Raw genomic sequence first — 21,349 nt, 5'->3', positions numbered from 1 at the left:
AGACCCAGGCAAAGAAAGAAGCCCAGACTTGGAGTGGGAGTAGGTGGAGGCTTTCACAAATGGCATTTGTGCTGAGTACTGATATTCAGCTGGGTGGGGAGAGGGTGAACAGAGCTCCCAGCAGAAGCAATTGCACATGAAAGGGCTGGAGGTTGAGATGAGAGTGCATGGTGCCTTCTGGGAATGGGGTCGTAGGGGAGGGTGCAAGCCTCACTTTGTAAAATTAGGGGAAGTTAATACTAGACTCACATGAGTTGAAAGAATTCAAAAGTTCGTGATGCAGAGTGTTCAGCGGGGATAAAATAGGAAAGTGAAATATTGTATAAGTCTGTATAAGTGCTGTTATTATAAATCTGTCTCCAAATGTCCTACAGCAATTATTCTAAAATGCACAACAGCTGTATTTGTCTCCCTTCTGCCATTGCTGAAATTTACACTGTCATTGCGCCAGGAGGAAGGCTTGGCACTAATAATAGGCTGGCTGAGTATGGCTGGAGTGTGACAGACCCCTAGTTAGAGCCCAAAAAGACAGAGCAGAGTGGGGAACTGTAAAGCGCTGAGGAAATTCGAGTTGGTGGCTGTGAATATAGTCAGAGCACCACCTTGTGGTGGCTGTCGTGCCTGTCTCAACCAATTCTGCACAGCTGCAGAAAACCGTAAGTAACTCATTTTGAGTTTTATCATACAGTGCACTTTCAGATGATTTCAAAGTCATGTCATGCCTCTATTCATGTCACCACTATTTGTCTTTGCTGTAAATTCTCCTCTTTGCGTGCACCAGCAGCAATCCACACTAACCCATTCGATCTGTTTTCACACCGCTTATGACCGGCCAGTTCCTTCTTCCTACCTCCTTACTGTAATTCTTCCAAACTCTTGGTCCCTAGGAGTTCCCAAGTTTCCTGAGAAACTGACTCAGTAACTTCTTTTTTTCTTTTTCTTTTTTCTGAGACAATGTCTCACTCTGTTACCCAGGCTAGAGTGCAGTGGTGTGATCATAGCTCACTTCAGCCTTGACCTCCTGGGCTCAAGTGATCCTCCCACTTCAGCCTCCCGAGTAGCTAGGACTACAAGTAAGTATCACCATGCTTGGCTAATTTTTTAAAATTATTATTTATTTATTTTTGTTTACCTATGTTGCCTAGGCTAGTCTTGAACTCCTGGGCTCAACTGAGATGCCTTAGCCTCTCAAATTGTTGGAATCACAGGTGTGAGCCATCATGCCCAGCCTCAGTAACTTTTCACAAATGGCATTTGTGCTGAGTACTGATATTCAGCTGGGTGGCAAGAGGGTAAACGGGTGAAAGTTACAGTGTAACTTTCCTACTGTCTTCCTAAGAATGGGAATAAGTCTTCTCCATATCTGAAAAGTTATAAACAATATTATTAAAAGCCATATGAGGGATTTACTATGAAGATAGGACCCCAGAGGGACTGTTTGCGTCTTCTTCGAGTAGAGTAAGGCTGGTCTTATTCTGGCTGAATAATTGTGATGCTTGAAGGTTGTAATCTGCTTTGTTTAAGTGGATTTTAAATGTTAGACAATTCTAGACAATGTTTTCTTGGTCAAATAAAAATTTAATTAAAACTTTAAAAAAATAAAACCCATATCAAATTTTAATATTGACAAGGGGGATAAAACTCTGTAACGCTGACTGTCTTAGATTGGGTTTCCCTGAAACATACCTATAATAAGGCTTTGTGTACAAGCAATCTATTTTAGAAATACTCCCAGTAGGCTGGGCGCGGTGGCTCACACCTGTAATCCCGGCACTTTGGGAGGCGGAAGCAGGCAGATCACGAGGTCAGGAGATTGAGACCATCCTGGCTAACATGGTGAAACCTCATCTCTACTAAAAATAAAAAAGAAAATTATCCAGGTGCGGTGATGGGCGCCTAGTAGTCCCAGCTTCTCAGGAGGCTGAGGCAGGAGAATGGCGCGAACCCAGGAGGCCGAGTTTGCAGTGAGCTGAGATTGTGCCACTGCACTCCAGCCTGGGCCATAGAGCGAGACTCCGTCTCAAAAAAAAAAAAAAAGAAAAGAAAAAAGAAAGAAATACTCCCAATAGAAATTGGGAAAGGGGAGGGTGGTTTCAGCTTGAACCCTCAGGGAAACTTGACGGTGAAAGCCACACAAAGGAAGCTAGCCTGCACACTCTCACTCCCACCTGTCAGCTGTTGGCTGAGAACAGGGAGTGAACTCCCAGATATTTCCTGGTCTTTTCCTGGGCAGACTAACAGTTTCTGTTTCAGAAAGAGCACAGACACATGGGAGGCACTAAGTTTCTTATTCCTTCAGAAGACAATGAAGGCCAGGCATCATGGTATCACGCCTATAATCCCAGCAGTTTGAGAGACAGAGGCAGGCGGATCACTTGAGGTCAGAAGTTCGAGACCAGCCTGGTTAATATGGTGAAACCCTGTCTCTCTTTTTTTTTTAATTTCTTTTTTTTTTTTTTTCTTTCTGAGACAGAGTCTCGCTCTGTCACCCAGGCTAGTGTGCAATGGAGCAATCTCAGCTCACTGCAGCCTCCACCTCCTGGGTTCAAGCAATTCTCACGTGTCAGCCTTCCAAGTAGTTGGAATTACAGGCTTCTGCCACCATGTCCTGCTAAGTTTTTTATTTTTAGTAGAGATGGGGTTTTGCCATTTGGCCAGGCTGGTCTCGAACTCCTGACCTCAAGTGATCCACTTGCCTCAGCCCCCCAAACTGCTGGAATTACAGATGTGAGCCACCATGCTCGGTCTCGAAACCCTGTCTCTACCAAAAAAAACCACAAAATTAGCTGGGCATGGTGGCATGCGTTTGTAATCCCAGCTACTGGGGAGGCTGAGGCACAAGGATCATTTGAACCCAGGAGGTGGAAGCTGCAGTGAACTGAGATTGTGCCACTCCACTCCAACCTGGGCAACGGAGCAAGACTTGGTCTCAAAAAAAATAATAGGCCGGGTGGGGTGGCTCACGCCTGTCATCCCAGCACTTTGGGATGCCAAGGCGGGCAGATCACGAGGTCAAGAGACCAGCCTGACCAACATGGTGAAACTCCGTCTCTAGTAAAAATACAAGAATTAGCCGGGCATGGTGACTGCGCTTGTAGTCCCAGCTACTTGGGAGGCTGAGGCAGGAGAATCGCTTGAACCCAGGAGGCGGAGGGTTCAATGAACCGCAATCGTGCCACTGCACTCCAGCCTGGATGACAGAGCAAGACTCCGTCTCAAAAAATAATAATAATAAATAAGTAAAATTAAAATAAATAAAAAAGAAGACAATTAAATTTCCAGGAACCTGATGATTAACTTTGCAGAGCCCAAACATACAGAAAAATAGTTAAAATTTTTATTTTATTTTTCTTTTTTGAGACAAGAGTCTCACTCTGGGTCGGGCACGGTGGCTCACGCTTGTAATCCCAGATAGAGACAATCCTGGCTGAGATGGTGAAACCCTGTCTCTACCAAAAATGCAAAAAAATTGGCTGGGCGTGGTTGCCGGTGCCTGTAGTCCCAGCTACTCGGGAGGCTGAGCACACCCTCCAGGGCATGAACCCGGGAGGCAGAGTTTGCAGTGAGCTGAGATCACGCCACTGCACTCCAGCCTGGGCGACAGAGCGAGACTCCGTCTCAACAACAACAACAACAACAACAACAACAAAGCGTCTCACTGTGTCACCCAGGTTGGAGTACAGTGGCGCGATCTCCACTCACTGCAAACTCTGCCTCCCAGTTCTAGCGATTCTCAGGCCTCAGCCTCCTGAGTAGCTGGGATTACAAGCACCCACCACCATACCTGGCTAATTTTTGTATTTTTAGTAGAGACGGGGTTTTACCATGTTGGTCAGGCTGGTTTCCAACTCCTAGCCTCAAGTGATCCTCCCACCTCAGCATCCCAAAGTGCTGGGATTACAGATGCATGCCACCCCACCTGGCTGATTTCTGTGTTGTGTTGCTTTTTTTTTTTTTTTTTTTTTTTTTTTTTAAACGGAGTCTCAGTCTCTTACCCAGGCTGGAGGGCAGTAGTGCGATCTGGGCCCACTGCAACCTCCGCCTCCCGGATTCAAGCAATTCTCCTGCTTCGGCCTCCCGAGTAGCTGGGATCACAGGCATCCTTGGGATCGTAACCACCACACCTGGCTAATTTTTGTATTTTTTAGTAGAGATGGGGTTTTGTCATGTTGGCCAAGCTGGTTTATTGCTTTTTTTTTTCTTTTTCAAGATGAAGTCTCACTCCGTCACCCAGGCTGGAGTGCAAAGGCACGATCTCGGCTCACTGCAACCTCCCGCTCCCAGGTTCAAGCGATTCTCCTGCCCCAGCCTCCTGAGTAGCTGGGATTACAGGTGCGAGCCACCATTCCCAGCTAAATTTTGTATTTTTAGTAGAGACGAGATTTCACCAAGTTGGTCAGGTTGGTCTCAAACTCCTGACCTTGTGCTCTGTCCGTCTCGGCCTCCCAAAGTGCCGGAATTACAGGAGTCAGCTACTGCACCCGGCATTGATTTTTTCAAATTAATATTACTCCTCCTGGCCAGGCACGGTGGCTCACACTTGTAATCCCAGCACTTTGGGAGACCAAGGCAGGCGGATCACTTGAGGTCACGAATTCGATACCAGCCTGGCCAACATGGTGAAATCCCATCTCTACTAAAAATACAAAAATTAACCAGGCATGGTGGCGCCTGCATGTAGTCCTAGCTACTTGGGAGGCTGAGGCAGGAGAATTGCTTAAGCCCAGCAGGTGGAGGTTGTGGTGAGCCAAGATCACACCACTGTACTCCAGCCTGGGCAACAGTGCAAATTCCATCTCAAAGGAAGAAAAAAAAATATTACGCCTCCTGGAAAAAGCTCTTTCCCCAAATAGTTGTTGGTGACTTTGCCATAATTTTAGCAGAGCCACATGGTTCCTATCTTGACCACATATTTTAAGAATAAAATATGAAATTTAAAAATCTGAAGTCTAAGTTATACTGGTGTGATGTCTAAGCAAGTAATCTGCAAGCATGGCAGCACATGAGGTTCATCTGGTATTTTTAAGTGACCTGGGTCCCACCTCTATAGATTCTGACATTATGGTATAAGATGGGACCCAGGCTCTGACATGTGTTTGAAACTCCTTAGGTAAATCTAATGTGCAACTAGGTTTGAAAGCCACAAGTCGAAATCAATGCAAATAAATAGATTCACTAGCTGATGGATGGAATGAATTTCCTTTCATTCCATTACTATTCAATTTTGATGCTTGTAAAAGGAACTTTTTGGGACGCCTGCCCCATTAATAATTCCCTTCTTTGAGAATTTTCTTTTTCTCCAGCTTCATTGGCCATGTATGTACTGTTATTCGGCCTCCTCTGATGAAAGAAAATAGGATAAGGGGTGAACACCTGGTCCAAACGGACCACTAGACTCTTTCTCAAAACTTGGAACCAGGACAGTAAGTCACTAGCCAGTTGATTAACAGTGCTGTAGCTGTGAAATAAGAAGTGTTGTAGACCCAGGGCTGGGATGATGCCAATTTCCACCATTTCGACAGAGAAACAAATAACATTGGCTACAGAAAATGCAAAGAAAACAGGCCTATGGGCTCACGCCTATAATTCCAGCACTTTGAGAGGCTGAGGCAGGCAGATCACAAGGTCAGGAGTTCGAGACCAACCTGACCAACATGGTGAAACCCCGTCTCTACTAAAAATACAAAAATTAGTCAGGTGTGGTGGTACGCACCTATAATCCCAGCTACTCAGGAGGCTGAGGCAGGAGAATTGCTTGAACCAGGGAGGTGGAGGTTGCAGTGAGCCGAGATCATACCACTGCACTCCAGCCTAGGTGACAGAGCGAGACTCCATCTAAAAAAAAAAATAAGAAAGAAGGAAAAAAAGAAAACAGGCCTATGGAGAGACCAAGGATGAAAAGTCACATGTGGCCTCAAAGAGAGGAGCAATTTTGATTTCTGATGAGTCTCTCGGAACTGGCTTCACGGTTTGTGTGGCTCAGCTATACTATGAGGCTGCTCTGTGGCCTCCAAAAAAAAAAATCACATTCCCTTCCAATTTTACTTACAGCTATTGTGCTGGTTTCTGTTACTCACAATTAAAAAGATTTTGTTATGCCGGGTGCGGTGGCTCATGCCTGTAATCCCAGCACTTTGGAAGGCCAAGGCAGGTAGATCACCTGAGGTCAGGAGTTTGAGAACAGCATGTCCAACATGGCGAAACCCTGTCTCTACTAAAAACACAAAAATTAAGGCCGGGCATGGTGCCTTACGCCTGTAATCCCAGCACTTTGGGAGGCCGAGGCAGATGGATTACGAGTTCAAGAGATTGAGACCATCCTGGCCAACATGGTGAAATCCTGTCTCTACTAAAAATACAAAAATTAGTCAGGTGTGGTGGTACGCACCTATAATCCCAGCTACTCAGGAGGCTGAGGCAGGAGAATTACTTGAACCTGGAAGTTGGAAGTTGCAGTGAGCTGAGATCGTGCCACTGTACTCCAGCCTGGTGATAGAGTGAGACTCTGTCTCAAAAAAAAAACATAGCCAGGTGTGGTGGCACAGGCATGTAATCCCAGCTACTTGGGAGACTGAAACAGAAGAATCACTTGAACCCAGGAGGTAGAAGTTGCGGTGAGCTGAGATTGCACCACTGCACCCCAGCCTGGGGTGACACAGCGACACTGTCTCAAAAAGAAAAAAAAAAGATTTTGTTAAAACCACGGTAATTCGGCCAGGTGTGATATTTGTACCAAAACAATATCTTTCCATTAGGTAAAGTACAGTCATGCACCACATAAGGATGTTTCAGTCAACGGACCACATATACAATAGGGGTCCGGTTAAGAGATTATCATAATATGTAGGTGATTATAATGAAGCTGCCCTGTATAAGTGTACCATTTTTTATTTCTATACCATATTTTACTATGTTTAGCTATACAAATACTTGCCACTGTTTTACAATTGCCTACAGTATTCAGTGTAATAACATGCTGAACAGGTTTGTAGTCTAGGAGCAATAGGCTATACCATAAAGCGTATGTGCGTCGTAGGCTGTACCACCTAGGTTTGTGTAAGTGCGCTCTCTGATGTTAACACAACAATGAAGTTGCCTAACGACATATCTCTCAGAACATATCCCTGTCGTTAAGACACATGACTGTATGTAGAGGAATATAAGCTGATAGTGTGTGTACATTGGTGGCCTGTGCAGAATCATTCATTACCACCATGTTTGTCTGCATTTAAGGGAAAGAGGCCATGCCTTAATTATCCAGCCAGCATCTAGCACAGTAAAACGTGTGTTCAATGAATAGTTGTTAAATTCAACCATTAGCCTTATTGAATAGAATATGTACATTTCAGTCTACTAAGGCTACTATAACAAAGTAGACTTTGTTCTATCATAGATTTGGTAGCTTAGATGATGGAAATTTATTTTCTCACAGTTCTGGAGACTGGAAGTCCAGGATCAAAGTGTCAGCAGAGTTAGTTTCTCCTGAGGCCTCTCTCATTGGCTTACAGATGGCTGCCTTTTCACTGTGTCCCCACACGGCTGCCCTCCATTGGTTTTTTCTGTGTCCTAATCTCCAATCTGTGTAAGGGCATGAGTCATAATTGTATAAGGGCATGAGTCATAATAGTATAAGGGCATGAGTCATAACAGGTTTGGGCCCACACTAAAGATCTCATTTTAGGCCAGGTGTGGTGGCTCACGCCTGTAATCCCAGCACTTTGGGAGGCTGAGGCGGGTGGATCGTGAAGTCAGGAGTTCAAGACCAGCCTGGCCAAGATGGTGAAACCCCATCTCCACTAAAAATACAAAAATCAGCCGGGCGTGGTGGTGGGCCCCTGTAATCCCAGCTGCTCAGGAGGTGGAGGCAGAGAATTGCTTGAACCTGGTTGCAGCAAGCTGAGATGGCACCACTGCACTCCAGGCTAGGTGACAGAGTGAGACTCCGTCTCAAAAAAAAGAAGAAAAAAAAAAAATATATATATATATATATATAGCCACCAGTACCATCATGGAGGCTCCACCCTGATAACCTTATTGAATTCTAATGACCTCTCAAAAGCTTCACCTCCAAATATCATCAACATGTAAATTTGGGGATAAAGTTTCCAACACACAAAATTTGGGAGACACATTCAAACCATAGCAGTTGGGTGTTGAAAAATGTATACATTCATGTAACCAACACCCCAGCACCCGAATCAAGATATAAAGTATTTCTGAAAAGTTCCTTCATGTCCTTTTCCTATTTTAGTGCTTCATATAATAGAATTATATAGTATGTACCCTTTTACATCAGACTTCTTTCTCCCAACTTAATGTTTTTGAAATTCAAGCATGTTGTTACATATATCAATAATTCATTTATTTTTATTGCTGAATGATATTTTATCATATGGATACAACACAGTTTGTTTATCTGATCTCCTGTTGATGCACATGTAGGTTGTTTATAATTTAGGATCTTTTTTTAAAAAATTTTTTTGCTTGCTCTCTCACCCAGGCTGGAGTGCGGTGGTGCGATCTTGGCTAACTACAACCTCCGCATCCCAGGTTCAAGCAATTCTCCTGTCTCAGCCTCCCGAGTAGCTGGGACTACAGGTGCATGCCACCACGCCCAGCTAATTTTTGTATTTTTAGTAGAGACAGAGTTTCACCATGTTGGCCTGGCTGGTCTCGAACTCCTGACCTCGTGATCCGCCCGCCTCGGCCTCCCAAAGTGCTGGGACTATAGGCATGAGCCACTGTGCCTGGCCCAACAAAACTATTTTCACTCTGTTTTTATGAGCCACTCCTACTTTCAGTCCTTCATTCCCAGACCCTTGTGTTCTAGCTTTAGAGAAGATAGCACCGTAGGAGTGGTCTCTGGTTCAAAACATGTACTGTATCCTTAGACAAAGTATATATGGCACCCAAGGACAGTGGTGAAGGAAAATCCTCCAATAAGCAGTACTTCAAGTCATACATTTGGTAGTTTTTGTTGTTTTTTTTTTGACAGAGTTTCACTCTTGTTGCCCATGCTGGAGTGTTATGGCATGATCTCCACTTACTGCAACCTACTCCTCCTGGGTTCAAGTGATTCTCCTGCCTCAGCCTCATTAGTAGCTGGGATTACAGGTGCACACCACTGTGCCCGGCTAATTTTTGGGCTTTTAGTAGAGACAGGGTTTCGCCATGTTGGCCAGGGTTTCGCCATGTTGGCCAGACTGGTCTCAAACTCCTGACCTCAGGTGATCCATTTGCCTCGGCCTTCCAAAGTGCTGGGATTACAGGCATGAGCCACCATGCCTGGCCTAGATTTTTAGTTTTTATGATAACCAACACAGAGACCCTAACATCTTGCTATAGTTTGAATGTCTCCTCCAAAACTCAGGTTGAAATGTAATTGTCATTGTGATGGTAATGGCTGGGTGCAGTGGCCCACCCAGATGGGAAGGCTGGGTGCAGTGGTTCATACCTGTAATCCCAACACTTTGGGAGGCCAAGGCAGGTGGGTCGCTTGAGCCCAGGAGTTCAAGACCAACCTGGGCAATATGGTGAACCCTGTGTGTACAAAAAAATACAAAAAAATTAGCTAGATGTGGTGGCACACACCTGTGGTCCCAGCCACTTGGAAGGCTGAGGTGGGAACCTCACTGGAGCCTGGCAGGCAGAGGTTGCAGTGAGCTGAGATTGGGCCACTGCACTCCAGCCCGAGTGACAGTGATTAGGCCATGAGGGTTCTGCCCTTATGAATGGATTAATGCCATTTTCACAACAGTGGGTTCCGATAAAAGCAGGGTAAGCCCCCTCTTGCCCACTCTTGCTTTCACGTGCGCTCCTTTTCATTTTTGCCTTCTGCCATGAGATGATTCAGCAAGAAGACCCTTGCAGAATGCCAACACCTCAACCTTGGACAAAAGCTTCCAGAACTGTCAGAAATAAATTTCTTTTCTCTATAAGTAACCATGTCTGTGGCATTCTGTTATAGCAACACAAATGGAATAAGACACCTGTGTACATGGGTAGAAAAGGCAAGAGATATGTCATAACTTTTCTCATATGAAACAAAAGTGTCACATTTGTTAAACTTTTGTTCCAAGAAATCTCTCTCTGGCAATCCCCAGAATCTGCTCTGAATGTGTATGCTTATTCAGTAGTGTCCTCAAAGTGATGGAAAAGTGACTCTTTACTCTTTCCAGTTGGAGCAATGCATATTTAGGTTTTTTTCTTTAAATTTAATAATTAAAACTTGGCTGGCACAGTGGCTCATGCCTGTAATTCCAGCACTCTGGGAGGCAGAGGTGGAAGGATCATTTGAGGCCAGGAGTTCAGGACTAACCTAGGCAACATGGCAAGACACTGTCCCTACCAAAAAAAAAGTTAAAATTAAAAGTAAACTCTTTAATCTAGGGGTTATTACTGAAATACCTGTATTTTATCCCTCAAAGGCCATTTTCCTAGCTGCTGAGGAGCTGGCCCTTAGGGACATTTCTGACTAGATCATTCCTGGAAAGGAATCCATAGCTTAAAGAGCAGTCACTCCTGTCAATCAGTCATGGCCTGCGGCTTTCAAATCCAGTTGCTCAAAAGCCACTGGCAAAAAACATTTACAGTGAAGCAGAGAAGAAACATGTTTCTTTATTTCTTCTTTTCTCTATTCTTTTCCTAACATTTTCCCTTCATTGTCACTTAGTTCCTCAATCCACACAAGAATTCAATCAAACAAGATCATTTTATTATAATATAAATTATATTTTGGATTTGCAGTAAATCAGAGGAGAAATCCATTGACTCAAAAAATAACTTATCGGCTGGGTGCAGTGGCTCATGCCTGTAATCCCAGCACTTTGGAAGGCTGAGGCGAGGAGTTCAAGACCAGCCTGGCCAACATGGTGAAACCCCGTCTCTACTAAAAATACAAAAATTAGCCGGGCATGGTGGTGCATGCCTGTAATCCCAGCTACTTGGGAGTCTGAGGTAGGAGAATCGCTTGAACCCGGGAGGCGGAGGTTGCAGTGAGCCGAGATCACGCCACTGCACTTCAGCTCTGGGCAATAGAGCAAGACTCTGTCTCGGGAAAAATAAATAAATAAATAAAAATAACTTAGCATTGGGACAAAAGGTTTTCCAGGAAAAGAAAAAAAATCAATTTCCTCTTTGGGAAAATACTCTGCAAATTATTCCCTGTTTAAATACACCGATTGTTTATTATTGCTTCTTATCAATATTACTTTCTCCCCTGGATACTCTTGAAATGATTATTGACTAATAATAGAATTATTCTAGAGCCTTCATGTAGAAGCCCTTAAGAGGAATGAGATGGGATTTTCTGTGGTGACAGCACATGTTCTGTGATATCCACTTTTGATATTTGATCACTGTGAGACTTGCCAACTGATGACCAAGCACTGATGTAGACTTGCTCATTAAATGTTGTGGTAGGACAGTGTGTGTCTAACTGATTACCATGTCCAGCACCAAATGGAAGTTAAAGGAGGCTAACAGGATTTAGCAGATCTAGCCCCAAATTCATTATATTTATTAGATCTGGAGCCCCGTTTACAACCATCCAGCAGAAAGAGGTTTAATCAAAACTCAGGGTCTAAATTTACCAAAGGACCTGTATACATCTCTTTCAGAGATAAGGGTATAGGAGGTCTGGTGGTCTTTTTTTTTTTTTTTTTTTTTGAGACAGGGTCTCAATCCATCACCCAGGCTGGAGTACAGTGGTGTGATCTAGGCTCACTGCAGCCTTAACGTCCTGGGCTCAGGTGATTCCCCTCCCTTTGCCTCCCAAGTAGCTGAGACTACAGGCACGAGCCACCGCACCTGGCTAATTTTTTGATATGGTTTGGCTGTACCTTCACCCAACCTCACTTGTTGAATGGCTCTGATGAAAATGCTGATAATGATATGAACAATAAGGTCCAGGCTGAGGTGGTCTTAGATGGAGATGAGGAACTTGTTGGGAACTGGAGCAAAGGTGACTTCTGTTATGTTTTAGCAAAGAGCCTGGTGGCATTTTGCCCCTGCCCTAGAGATCTATGGAACTTTGAAATTAAGAGAGATAATTTAGGGTATCTGGTGGAAAAAATTTCTAAGCAGCAAAGCATTCAAAAGGTGACTTGGGTGCTGTTAAAAGCATTCAGTTTTAGAAAGGAAACACAGCATAAATTTTGGAAAATTTGCACTCTGACAATGTGATAGAAAAGAGAAAAACCTGGTTGAGCACAGTGGCTCGTGCCTGTAACCTCAGCACTTAGGGAGGCTAAGGCAGGTGGATCACGAGGTCAAGAGATCAATACCATCCTGGTCAACATGGTGAAACACCGTCTCTACTAAAAATACAAAAATTAGCTGGGCTTGGTAGTGGATTCCTGTAGTCCCAGCTACTCAGAAGGCTGAGACAGGAGAATGGCTTGAACCCAGGTGGCGGAGGTTGCAGTGAGCCGAGATAGCACCACTGCACTGCACTCCAGCCTGGGTAACAGAGCAAGAGCAAGACTCCGCCTCAAAAAAAAAAAAAAAAAAAGAAAAGAAAAGAAAAACCCATTTTCTGGGGAGAAATTCATGCCAGCTATAGAAATTTGCATAAGTAGCAAGAAGCCTAATGTGAATCCCCAAGACCATGGGAAAAATGTCTCCAGGCCATGTTGGAGACCTTCACGGTAGCCCCTCCCATCACAAGTCCGGAGGCCCAGGAGGAAAAAGTGGTTTTGTGGGCCAGGCCCAGGGTCCTCATGCAGTACACAGCCTAGGGACTTGTTGTCCTGTGTCCCAGATACTCCAGACATGGCTGAAAGGGGCCAAAGCACAGCTCGGGCTGTGGCTTCAGAGGATGGAAGCCCCAAGCCTTGGCAGCTTCCAAGTTGAACCTGTGGGTACACAGAAGACAAGAATTTAGGTTTGGGAACCTCCGTCTAGATTTCAGATGTATGGAAACACCTGGATGCCCAGGCAAAAGTTTGCCACATGGGTGGGGCGCTCATGGACAACCTCTGCTAGGGCAGTGTGGAAGGGAAATGTGGGGTTGGAGCCCCCACACAGAGTCCCTAATGGGGCACGCCTAGTGGAGCTGTGAGAAGAGGGTCACTGTCCTCCAGAGCCCAGAATGGTAGGTCCATCGACAGCCCGTACTGTGTGCCTAGAAAAGCTGCAGACACTCAATGCCAGCCCATGAAAGCAGCTGGGAGAGAGACTGTACCCTGCAAAGCCACAGGGGCAGAGCTGCCCAAGACCATGGGAACCCACCTCTTGCATTAATGTGACCTAGATGTGAGAGGTGGAGTCAAAGGAGATCATTTTAGAGCTTTAAAATTTGACTGCCCCACTGGATTTTGGACTTCCTTTGGCCTTGTAACCCCTTTGTTTTAGCCAATTTCTCCCATTTGGAACTGCTGTATTTACCCAATACCTGTACCCCCATTGTATCTAGGAAGTAACTAGCTTGCTTTTGATTTTACAGGCTTATAGGCAGAAAGGACTTGCCTTGTCTCAGAAGAGACTTTGGACTACGGACTTTTGGGTTAATGCTGAAATGAGTTAAGACTTTGGGGGGCTGCTGGGAAGGCATGATTCGTTTTGAAATGTGAGGACATGCAATTTTGAGGGGCCAGGGGTGGAATGATATGGTTTGACTGTGCCCTCATCCGAATCTCAACTTGAATTTTATCTCCCAGAATTCCCACGTATTTGTGGGTGGTACTCATGGGGAGGTAACTGAATCATGAGGACCAGTCTTTCCTGTGCTATTTTTGTGATTGTGAATAAGTCTCATGAGATCCAATGGGTTTATCAAAGGTTTCCACTTTTGCTTCTTCATTTTCTCTTGGTGCTGCCATGTAAGAAGTGCCTTTCACCTCCTGCCACGATTCTGAGGCCTTCCCTGTCATGTGGAACTGTGAGTCTAATTAAACCTCTTTCCTCTGTAAATTGCCCAGTCTTGGGTATGTCTTCATCAGCAGCGTGAAAATGGACTAATACTTTTTTTTTTTTTGGTATTTCTTGTATAGATGGGGTTTTGCCACATTGCCCAGGCTAGTCTCCAACTCCTGAGCTCATGTGATCTGCCCACCTCAGCCTCCTAAACTGCTGGGATTACAGGCATGAACCACTGTGATTCTCCTAGGTCTGCAGGTCTTTTAAGAAAATTTTAATGAAGGCTGGGCGTGGTGACTCACGCCTCTAATCCCAGCACTTTGGGAGGCAGAGGCAGGTAGATCATGAGGTCAGGAGTTGGAGACCAGCCTGGCCAACATGGTGAAACCCCAACTCTACTAAAAATTAGCCAGGCATGGTGGTGTGTGCCTGTAGTCCCAGGGGAGTCTGACACAGGAGAGTTGCTTGAACCCGGGAGGCAGAGGTTTCAGTGAACTGAGATCATGCCACTGCACTCCAGCCTGGTCGACAGTGATACTCCGTCTCAAAAAAAAAGAAAGAAAGAAAAAGAAAAAAAGAAAATTTTAATGAATAAGGGTAATATGTATGGTTTGGCTCTGTGTCCCCACCCAAATCTCAAGTCAAATTGTAATCCCACTTGCCAGGGAAGGGACCTGGTGGGACATAATTGGATTATGGGGTGGATTTTTCCCATGCATTCCTTGTGATAGTGAGTTCTCATGAGATCTTTGTGTGGCCGGGCGCAGTGGCTCAAGCCTGTAATCCCAGCACTTTGGGAGGCCGAGACGGGCGGATCATGAGGTCAGGAGATCGAGACCATCCTGGCTAACACAGTGAAACCCCGTCTCTACTAATAAATACAAAAAACTAGCCGGGCGAGGTGGCGGGCACCTGTAGTCCCAGCTACTCAGGAGGCTGAGGCAGGAGAATGGCTGGAACCCGGGAGGCGGAGCTTGCAGTGAGCTGAGATTGTGCCACTGCACTCCAGCCTGGGCGACAGCGAGACTCCGTCTCAGAAAAAAAAAAAAAAAAAAAAGAGATCTGTGTGTGTGTGTGTGTGTGTGTGTGACTTCTGCTTTTGTTCTATCTCTCCTACTCTGCCATGGGAAGACATGCCTGCTTCCCCTTTGCCTTCTACCATGCCTGAGGCCTCCCAGTCTTGCTTCCTGTTATGCCCCTGAGTCAAACCTCTTTTCTTCATAACTTACCCAGGCTCAGGTAGTTCTTTATAGCAATGTGAGAACAGACTAATACAAAGGGTTATAGGTTTTGACACCACTTACACACAATAAATATGCAATTTCCTAAAACGCATGTGTAAAGACAAACAAGGTTTGCTCCAGAGACATGGTAAATAAAGCATTCTAGCAGTGTAGAAATAGGCAATGCTGCAAATAAGCGAGACTCAGAAATCCATGTGGGCTGGGTGTGGTGACTCATGTCTGTAATCCCCACATTTTGGGAGGCCAAGGCAGGAGGACTGCTTGAGACCAGAAGTTTGAGACCATCGTGGGCAACATAGTGAGATCCCATCTCCACAAAAAAAGACACAAAAATTAGTTGGGCATGGCACACGCGTAAAGTCCCTGCTGCTTCAGAGGCTGAGGCAGTTGGACCGTGTGAGCCCAGGAATTCAAGGCTGCAGCGAGCCGTGATCTCACCACTGTATTTCAGTCTGGATGACAGAGCGAGACACTCTCTCAAAAAACAAAAAAACAAAAACAACAACAAAAAAGAAAACCAACATCAATCTGAAATCAACCTGTTCTGCAATGACACCCAGGTTGAGGCCATAAACATAAACACAGTCACTCATGAGGAAAAGAAAAACGGCACAGCCACAAACATAAAATGTCCTACAAACCGCAGACACAAACAGCCCGTTGAATGTGGAAGATTCCAAGGTAGTATCACTGCAACCATGCTAATCTGCCAGTTAATCTGCCAGGGGAAGGGGATCCCTGTATCTCCAGGTGGTGGAAGTAGCAGCAGTCCTAGTCCAGGCCCCAGAGTAATCTGGCCTCTCCTGGGAGCTGCACCTGACCTGTACCTGTTTCCTTTCGTCACAAACTGTGCCCGCATGCAGACTAGTGAGGCCTGCAGGTGAAACATAACAATCCCAGCGATAACAATGCCAGGAGTATAGGAAAGGCCACCGTCTATGTTAAATTCGCACTTAAAGTGTAGCTTGAGAGCCAGACCAGACCAGGGCAAGCGTGTAAGTGCTACTCTTAAAAGACGCCCTTCCACACTCAGCCTCTACGCAGATTTGGGACACCCAGCAGGCTGTCAAGTGGGTTTGCTATCATGACACATTTGTATCTTAAATGGCTGAGTAATCACAATTCCCATACAGTTGTTGAAAATCCAATTCAGGCCGGGCGCGGTGGCTCTCGCCTGTAATCCCAGCACTTTGGGAGGCCGAGGCGGGCGGACCACGGGAGGTCAGGAATTCGAGGCCAGCCTGGGCAACATGGTGAAACCCTGGGTGTGGTAGAGCGTGCCTGTAATCCCAGCTACTCAGGAGAATAGCTTGGGAGGCGTAAGTTGCAGTGAGCCAAGATCGTGCGGATGCACTCCAGCCTGGGCGACAGAGTGAGGCTCCGTCTCAAAAACAAAAAAACAAAACAAAACAAAAAACCCAAAACCAACCAACCAAATAAAAAACAATTCAATAGGAGCACGTGGTCTTTTAATATGAAATCGTAAATATCTGCCTCAAACATAACAAAGTAACACAAAATTTTAGTTTGAACTTCTGAAAATCGAAAATGGAAAAACTGCAATTTTTCCTATTATGCCCAGGTTAACAGCATCAGGGTTAAGGGCACCACGCGGGGCACCCATGAACAGAGGCTTTGGTCCGTTTGGTTAGCTTTAGACAAGCGACTGCATTCATCCTCCATCTCTCCTTCAAGATAGTGAACACTTTTTCATGTCACTGGAGTTGGAAATGGCCACAAAGCTGGTGGGAAATCCTTTATTCCACGGTCATTCGGCAGTTTCCCACGGCGGGGGAGCAGCTTTAATTCGCCCGTGGAGGGAGAGTGGAGCCGGAGGTCAGTCCTAGAAATGAGGTTTTGAGGGCAGAGAGCGGAGAAGACTCAGGAACGCCGCTCCCAGGATTCGCAAATCGAGCTCCCGAGCACTAGCAGCGCGGCCCGCAACCTCCACGGGATGCGAAGCCCACCGAGAGCTACAGGCGGGGCCGAGGTCACGTGACCGACGTCTGGTCAGCCGGGCGTGCGCGGGAGCACGCGGAACTGTTCGGCTCTGGGCCGCGCGCCTTGCGTGCGCGCGCATGCTGGGGGCCGGGCATGTGGGCCGGGCCTCCTGCGCGCGCGGCGGGCGGGGGCGGGACGGAGCGGAGTGAAGGGCGGGGGCGGGACGGAGCGGAGTGGAGGGCGGGGGCGGGGTCTAGTCCTGAGAGGCTGGGCCGGCGGTGGCAGCGGCGGGAGACGGGTGACCCGCGGCTGGGCGCCTCGGCCATGACTGCGGAGCTGCAGCAGGACGACGCGGCCGGCGCGGCCGACGGCCACAGCTCGGTGGGCTCCGCGGCGGCGAGCGGGAGCTGGGGGCGGGCTCCAGGCCCTGAAGGGAGCGTGCGGGGCCTGCGGGGCTGCGGGCTGCGGAGGGCGTCCCGGCCGGGCGGGACAGGGGGTGCGCCCGCGAGCGTGGGTGAGAAGGCCGAGGGCTCTGCGGGGCTCGGGCCGCGGAGATTGAGGACTGCATTTTCGCGTCCGTGGGCGAACTTAAGTTGCAGGGGGATTTCCAGATTTTGGAAAACCAAATATAGAGGGCTGGACGTGGGGTTCGCCGCCGCAGGGATCAGTAAGGTGAGCGCTCCTGGGCCCCGACCGGGGTGAGAAACTTCCGAAAGCGGCAGCGTTGGTTGGTTTTGTTTTGTTTTGCTTTGACTTTTAAATCGGTTTTATGGCGGCGTTTTTAAAAGGTTAAAGGAGACCGAAGTTATTTCACTTAAAGTCCGGAATTATCACCGTCTTCTGTAAGACCAGGGGTCCCAGTTACCACCACTTCCCTCCCTCCCCACCCTGCTTTGAAAACAAAACAGCGCAGCCTCCCCAATTATTGCATTCATCACTCTAGATTTTTAAGAAGGGGGAGGTGCAGCGTGATGAATAGAAAGTCTACTGATAATGCTCTCCTGTTCGCAATGTCTAAGAAGACTGAAATCAATACAAGGACTTCTGAGTTAAGATGGTGAGAGTGAAAGAACCCTGGTTTGGGGGAAAAGCTAATGTCTGTATGAAGAAACTTGGGAAGTGGGCAATGTGAGCTTGTCTTCTAGTGTTACTTCGGAATGTTATAACTTAACACCACCTCCTCACCCCTCAAGTACTGCACTTTTTCAAGACAAAATGGGAAATCTGTGCCAGTTATTCAAATACGAGTTTGGAAGTGAGAAACTTTATATTTGTCATACAAAGCTGGCAGATAGATGCCTTCAGGTGAGAATCCTTTTATATCTTTTTACTCTTTTGTCTGGAAGGCCAGTAGTAGTTAGCATGGACGCACTTTTTTTTTTTTTTGAGACGGAGTCTCCCTCTGTTGCCTAGGCTGGAGTGCAGTGGTGCGATCTCGGCTCACTGCATCCTCCGCCTCAGCCTCCTGAGGAGCTGGGATTACAGGCGCCCGCAGCCGGCCCGGCTAATTTTTGTATTTTTAGTAGAGTCCGGGTTTCACCATATTGGTCAGGCTGGTCTCAAACTCCCGACCTCAGGTGATTCGCCGCCTCGGCCTTCCAAAGTGCTGGGATTACAAGCGTGAGCCACCGGCGCCCAGTCTGGACGCACTTTTTTTTTTTTCCGACGGAGTCTCACTTTGTCACCCAGGCTGCAGTGCAGTGGCGCGATCTCGGCTCACTGCAACTTCCGTCTCCCGGGTTCAAGCGATTCTCCTGCCTCAGCCTCCCGAGTAACTGGGACTACAGGCGCTCGCCGCCACGCCCAGCTAATTTTTTGTATTTTTAGTAGAGTTGGGGTTTCACTGTGTTAGTCAGGATAGTCTCAATCTCTTGACCTCGTGATCCACCCGCCTCGGCCTCCCAAAGTGCTGGGATTACAGGCGTAAGCCACCGTCCCCAGTCTGGATGCACTTTTTAAAACTCATGTTAGAAAAATATACTACCAGGTCCTGGACTCCAAAACGAAAGTATCATGCACTGATTTCTAATGGAAATGTTATTGTTCGATGTTCACAAGTGCCTATTGAAATGTGTCAGGATTTTTCTCTGTTTGGCTTCAGAGATCAGTTCTATTTGTTTTTAGCACAGTGACTTAAAAACATGGGAAAATTTTAGTTTGGAGACCATCATATTGATTTAGAGAAGTGACTATTTTAAGGGAGAGAAGTCATATTTAAATTTGTCGTGGCTCAGTCATTTAAGACCATGTGCCTATTAATCAGTGGCATCTTCATTTACCTCTGCCGCAGTTTGAGTAGTGACCCTATTTCAGCATTCTCCATTTGAGAGTTTGTGTGTGAGCTACTTGATGAGCATTTGTATGTAAGTCATAGCTATTTTGGGAAGGCTTGGAACTCCAGTGGCTGTGGCTGGCTGGAGTACTCTGATTCCTGGCCACCTGCAGAGTGATGACATTTACTGTTCTTCCCAGTGATTTGCCCTATACGGAAGGCTGTTAAGCTTGGAATGCTTGATAATGTTCGCCTCTTTTATTTTTGCTAATAAGCTTAAAGTTATCAGGATAGGTTGAAGGAACTTACAGGAAAAGTACCTTTTGCATCTTACAGGAAAGATTTTAATAACTTCTTCCTCATCTTGGTAAGTTTCACGTTAGAATGGATTCTTTTACTTTGAACTCTCTGAGGCATTCTACCTTTCCCTTAAAGGATATTTCATTGTTCTAGTTGAGGAGAGCTATCCGTCCCTGACACTCAGAAGCTATTTAAAGCCTAGACTGCTTCCCTTCCCTTATTGGTCAGTTGTACACAGGACAGACAAAACCCTTTATGGCCTCCCAGGAATTTTAGTGAGAGAAATATGTAGTACTCTTGAAATACGCACTCAGTATGGACTCAAATCTGAGAGTAGACACTTTGTGATTTCGCTAAATCCCCCAGACTGCAAACTGGTATTCGAATATCTAAAGAGATTATGTACTGACAGCTTCCTGTATTTCAATCAATTCTTGACTTCTATAGCAGCAAAGTTTACTATTATTACAGGAGAAACAACTTCAAGTCGGTTTGGTTCTTACAAACCTGTCATTCTTGGCAGCTGTACTGAGGGTTCATATCACACATTCTTTATGTCAGCTGAAGCGCTATAAAAACCTACCGGTTTCAGTGAAAATCTAGTGCCCTTTTTGCTTTCTCTGGATTTATTGACCTTTCATGTCCTTTTACTTTGTCTCATTAACTGATTTTTAAAACATCAGTAAGTCAGTGATTGGTTCCACAACTCTCATGCCCCTCTGCCCCCAAATACAAACAGTATTTTTAAGACTTACTGGCAAATAGCATCTTACTGGCAAGACCTCTCTGTGTGTTCTGTTTCATCAAAGAAATTAAATCAGTAGTAAAATGAAGCAAGAGCTTACCAAGGAAAATAATGCTGGTAATAGTAATAGCTAATGCTAACTGAGCATGCACTATGTGCCAGACTCTGTGCTCAGAACTTAACATAGCATTCTCTCAGTACTTACACAACTCCACGAAGTTTCTGTGAGAAGGCTTATGCTTGTTAAGTAATTTGTCCAAGGTCACCCGGCGAGGATATGGTACGTTGGAATTGTAGCTAGGCAGTTCGGACCCCAAGAGCCCAAGGTGCCCCTCTTCCTATCTCATAGTTGATGGGCCCATTGCTCTGAATCAGAGACTTTCCACTACTCTTGTAATGCCTTTTCTAGAACTCTCCTAATGTTTTAAACTTCCAGTCCTCCCTACAGTCTTTCTAAATAGATAATCTTCTTTTCTACTTGACTGAACTGGCTGATGTCTAAAAAGAGCTCCCTGCCTCATGTTTTGTCCCTGTCTCCCTACTCCATCTCATCTCTTTTCTCTTATTTTGGTGGAAAAGGTTCCCTTCCTCCGCCCGCCCCCCCCTCCAACTTTCATTTCTTAGAGATAAACCTAGATTAATGGTTTTTACTAGGGAGAGGTTTTGTAATCTAGGAAGCATTTGGCAATGTCTGGAGACTTTCTCTGATTGTGACTCCAGAGGGAAGATGCTACTGGAATCTAGTGCGTAGAAGCCAGGAACGCTGTTAAACATCCTGTAGTGTACAGGAGTAAGCCCCCCAAAACAGAGTTATGTGTAAATTGTATAAAATAGTGCTGAGCTTGACAAACTCTGATCTAGATGATATCTCTCTTCTCTTTCTATTATGTCCCTTCTCCTTAGTCACCTTTACTGTCTTCTCCCTTGCTACTCACATTATGGTCCACAGACCGGCAGCATTCACATCCCCTAGGATTTAGAAATGCAGAG

General features: G+C 46.0%; 1 protein-coding gene across 12 annotated transcripts in view; it reads left to right on the top strand.

Annotated features, from left to right (window-relative positions):
• Positions 1 to 17,295: 17,295 nt before the first annotated feature.
• The window catches only part of USP28 (ubiquitin specific peptidase 28), an 80,365-nt gene continuing 76,311 nt past the window's right edge, over positions 17,296 to 21,349 (top strand). For 5 of the 12 annotated variants that reach the window (XM_023208263.1, XM_023208256.1, XM_023208268.1 and 2 more), the window contains exon 1: positions 18,070 to 18,347. In XM_023208263.1, coding sequence (XP_023064031.1) covers positions 18,258 to 18,347 — 90 coding nt within the window. In that variant the 5' untranslated portion in view covers positions 18,070 to 18,257. Of the gene's footprint in view, positions 17,424 to 18,069; positions 18,348 to 21,349 lie in introns of those variants that run through there. The other 7 variants (XM_023208261.2, XM_023208258.2, XM_023208267.2 and 4 more) reach the window with 5 other exon arrangements.

Source organism: Piliocolobus tephrosceles, chromosome 13 (genome assembly GCF_002776525.5).
Source record: "Piliocolobus tephrosceles isolate RC106 chromosome 13, ASM277652v3, whole genome shotgun sequence".
Classification (NCBI taxonomy): domain Eukaryota; kingdom Metazoa; phylum Chordata; class Mammalia; order Primates; family Cercopithecidae; genus Piliocolobus; species Piliocolobus tephrosceles.
The sequence above is the reverse complement of the archived record's forward strand: the minus strand, read 5'-3'. Positions and strand labels throughout refer to the sequence as shown.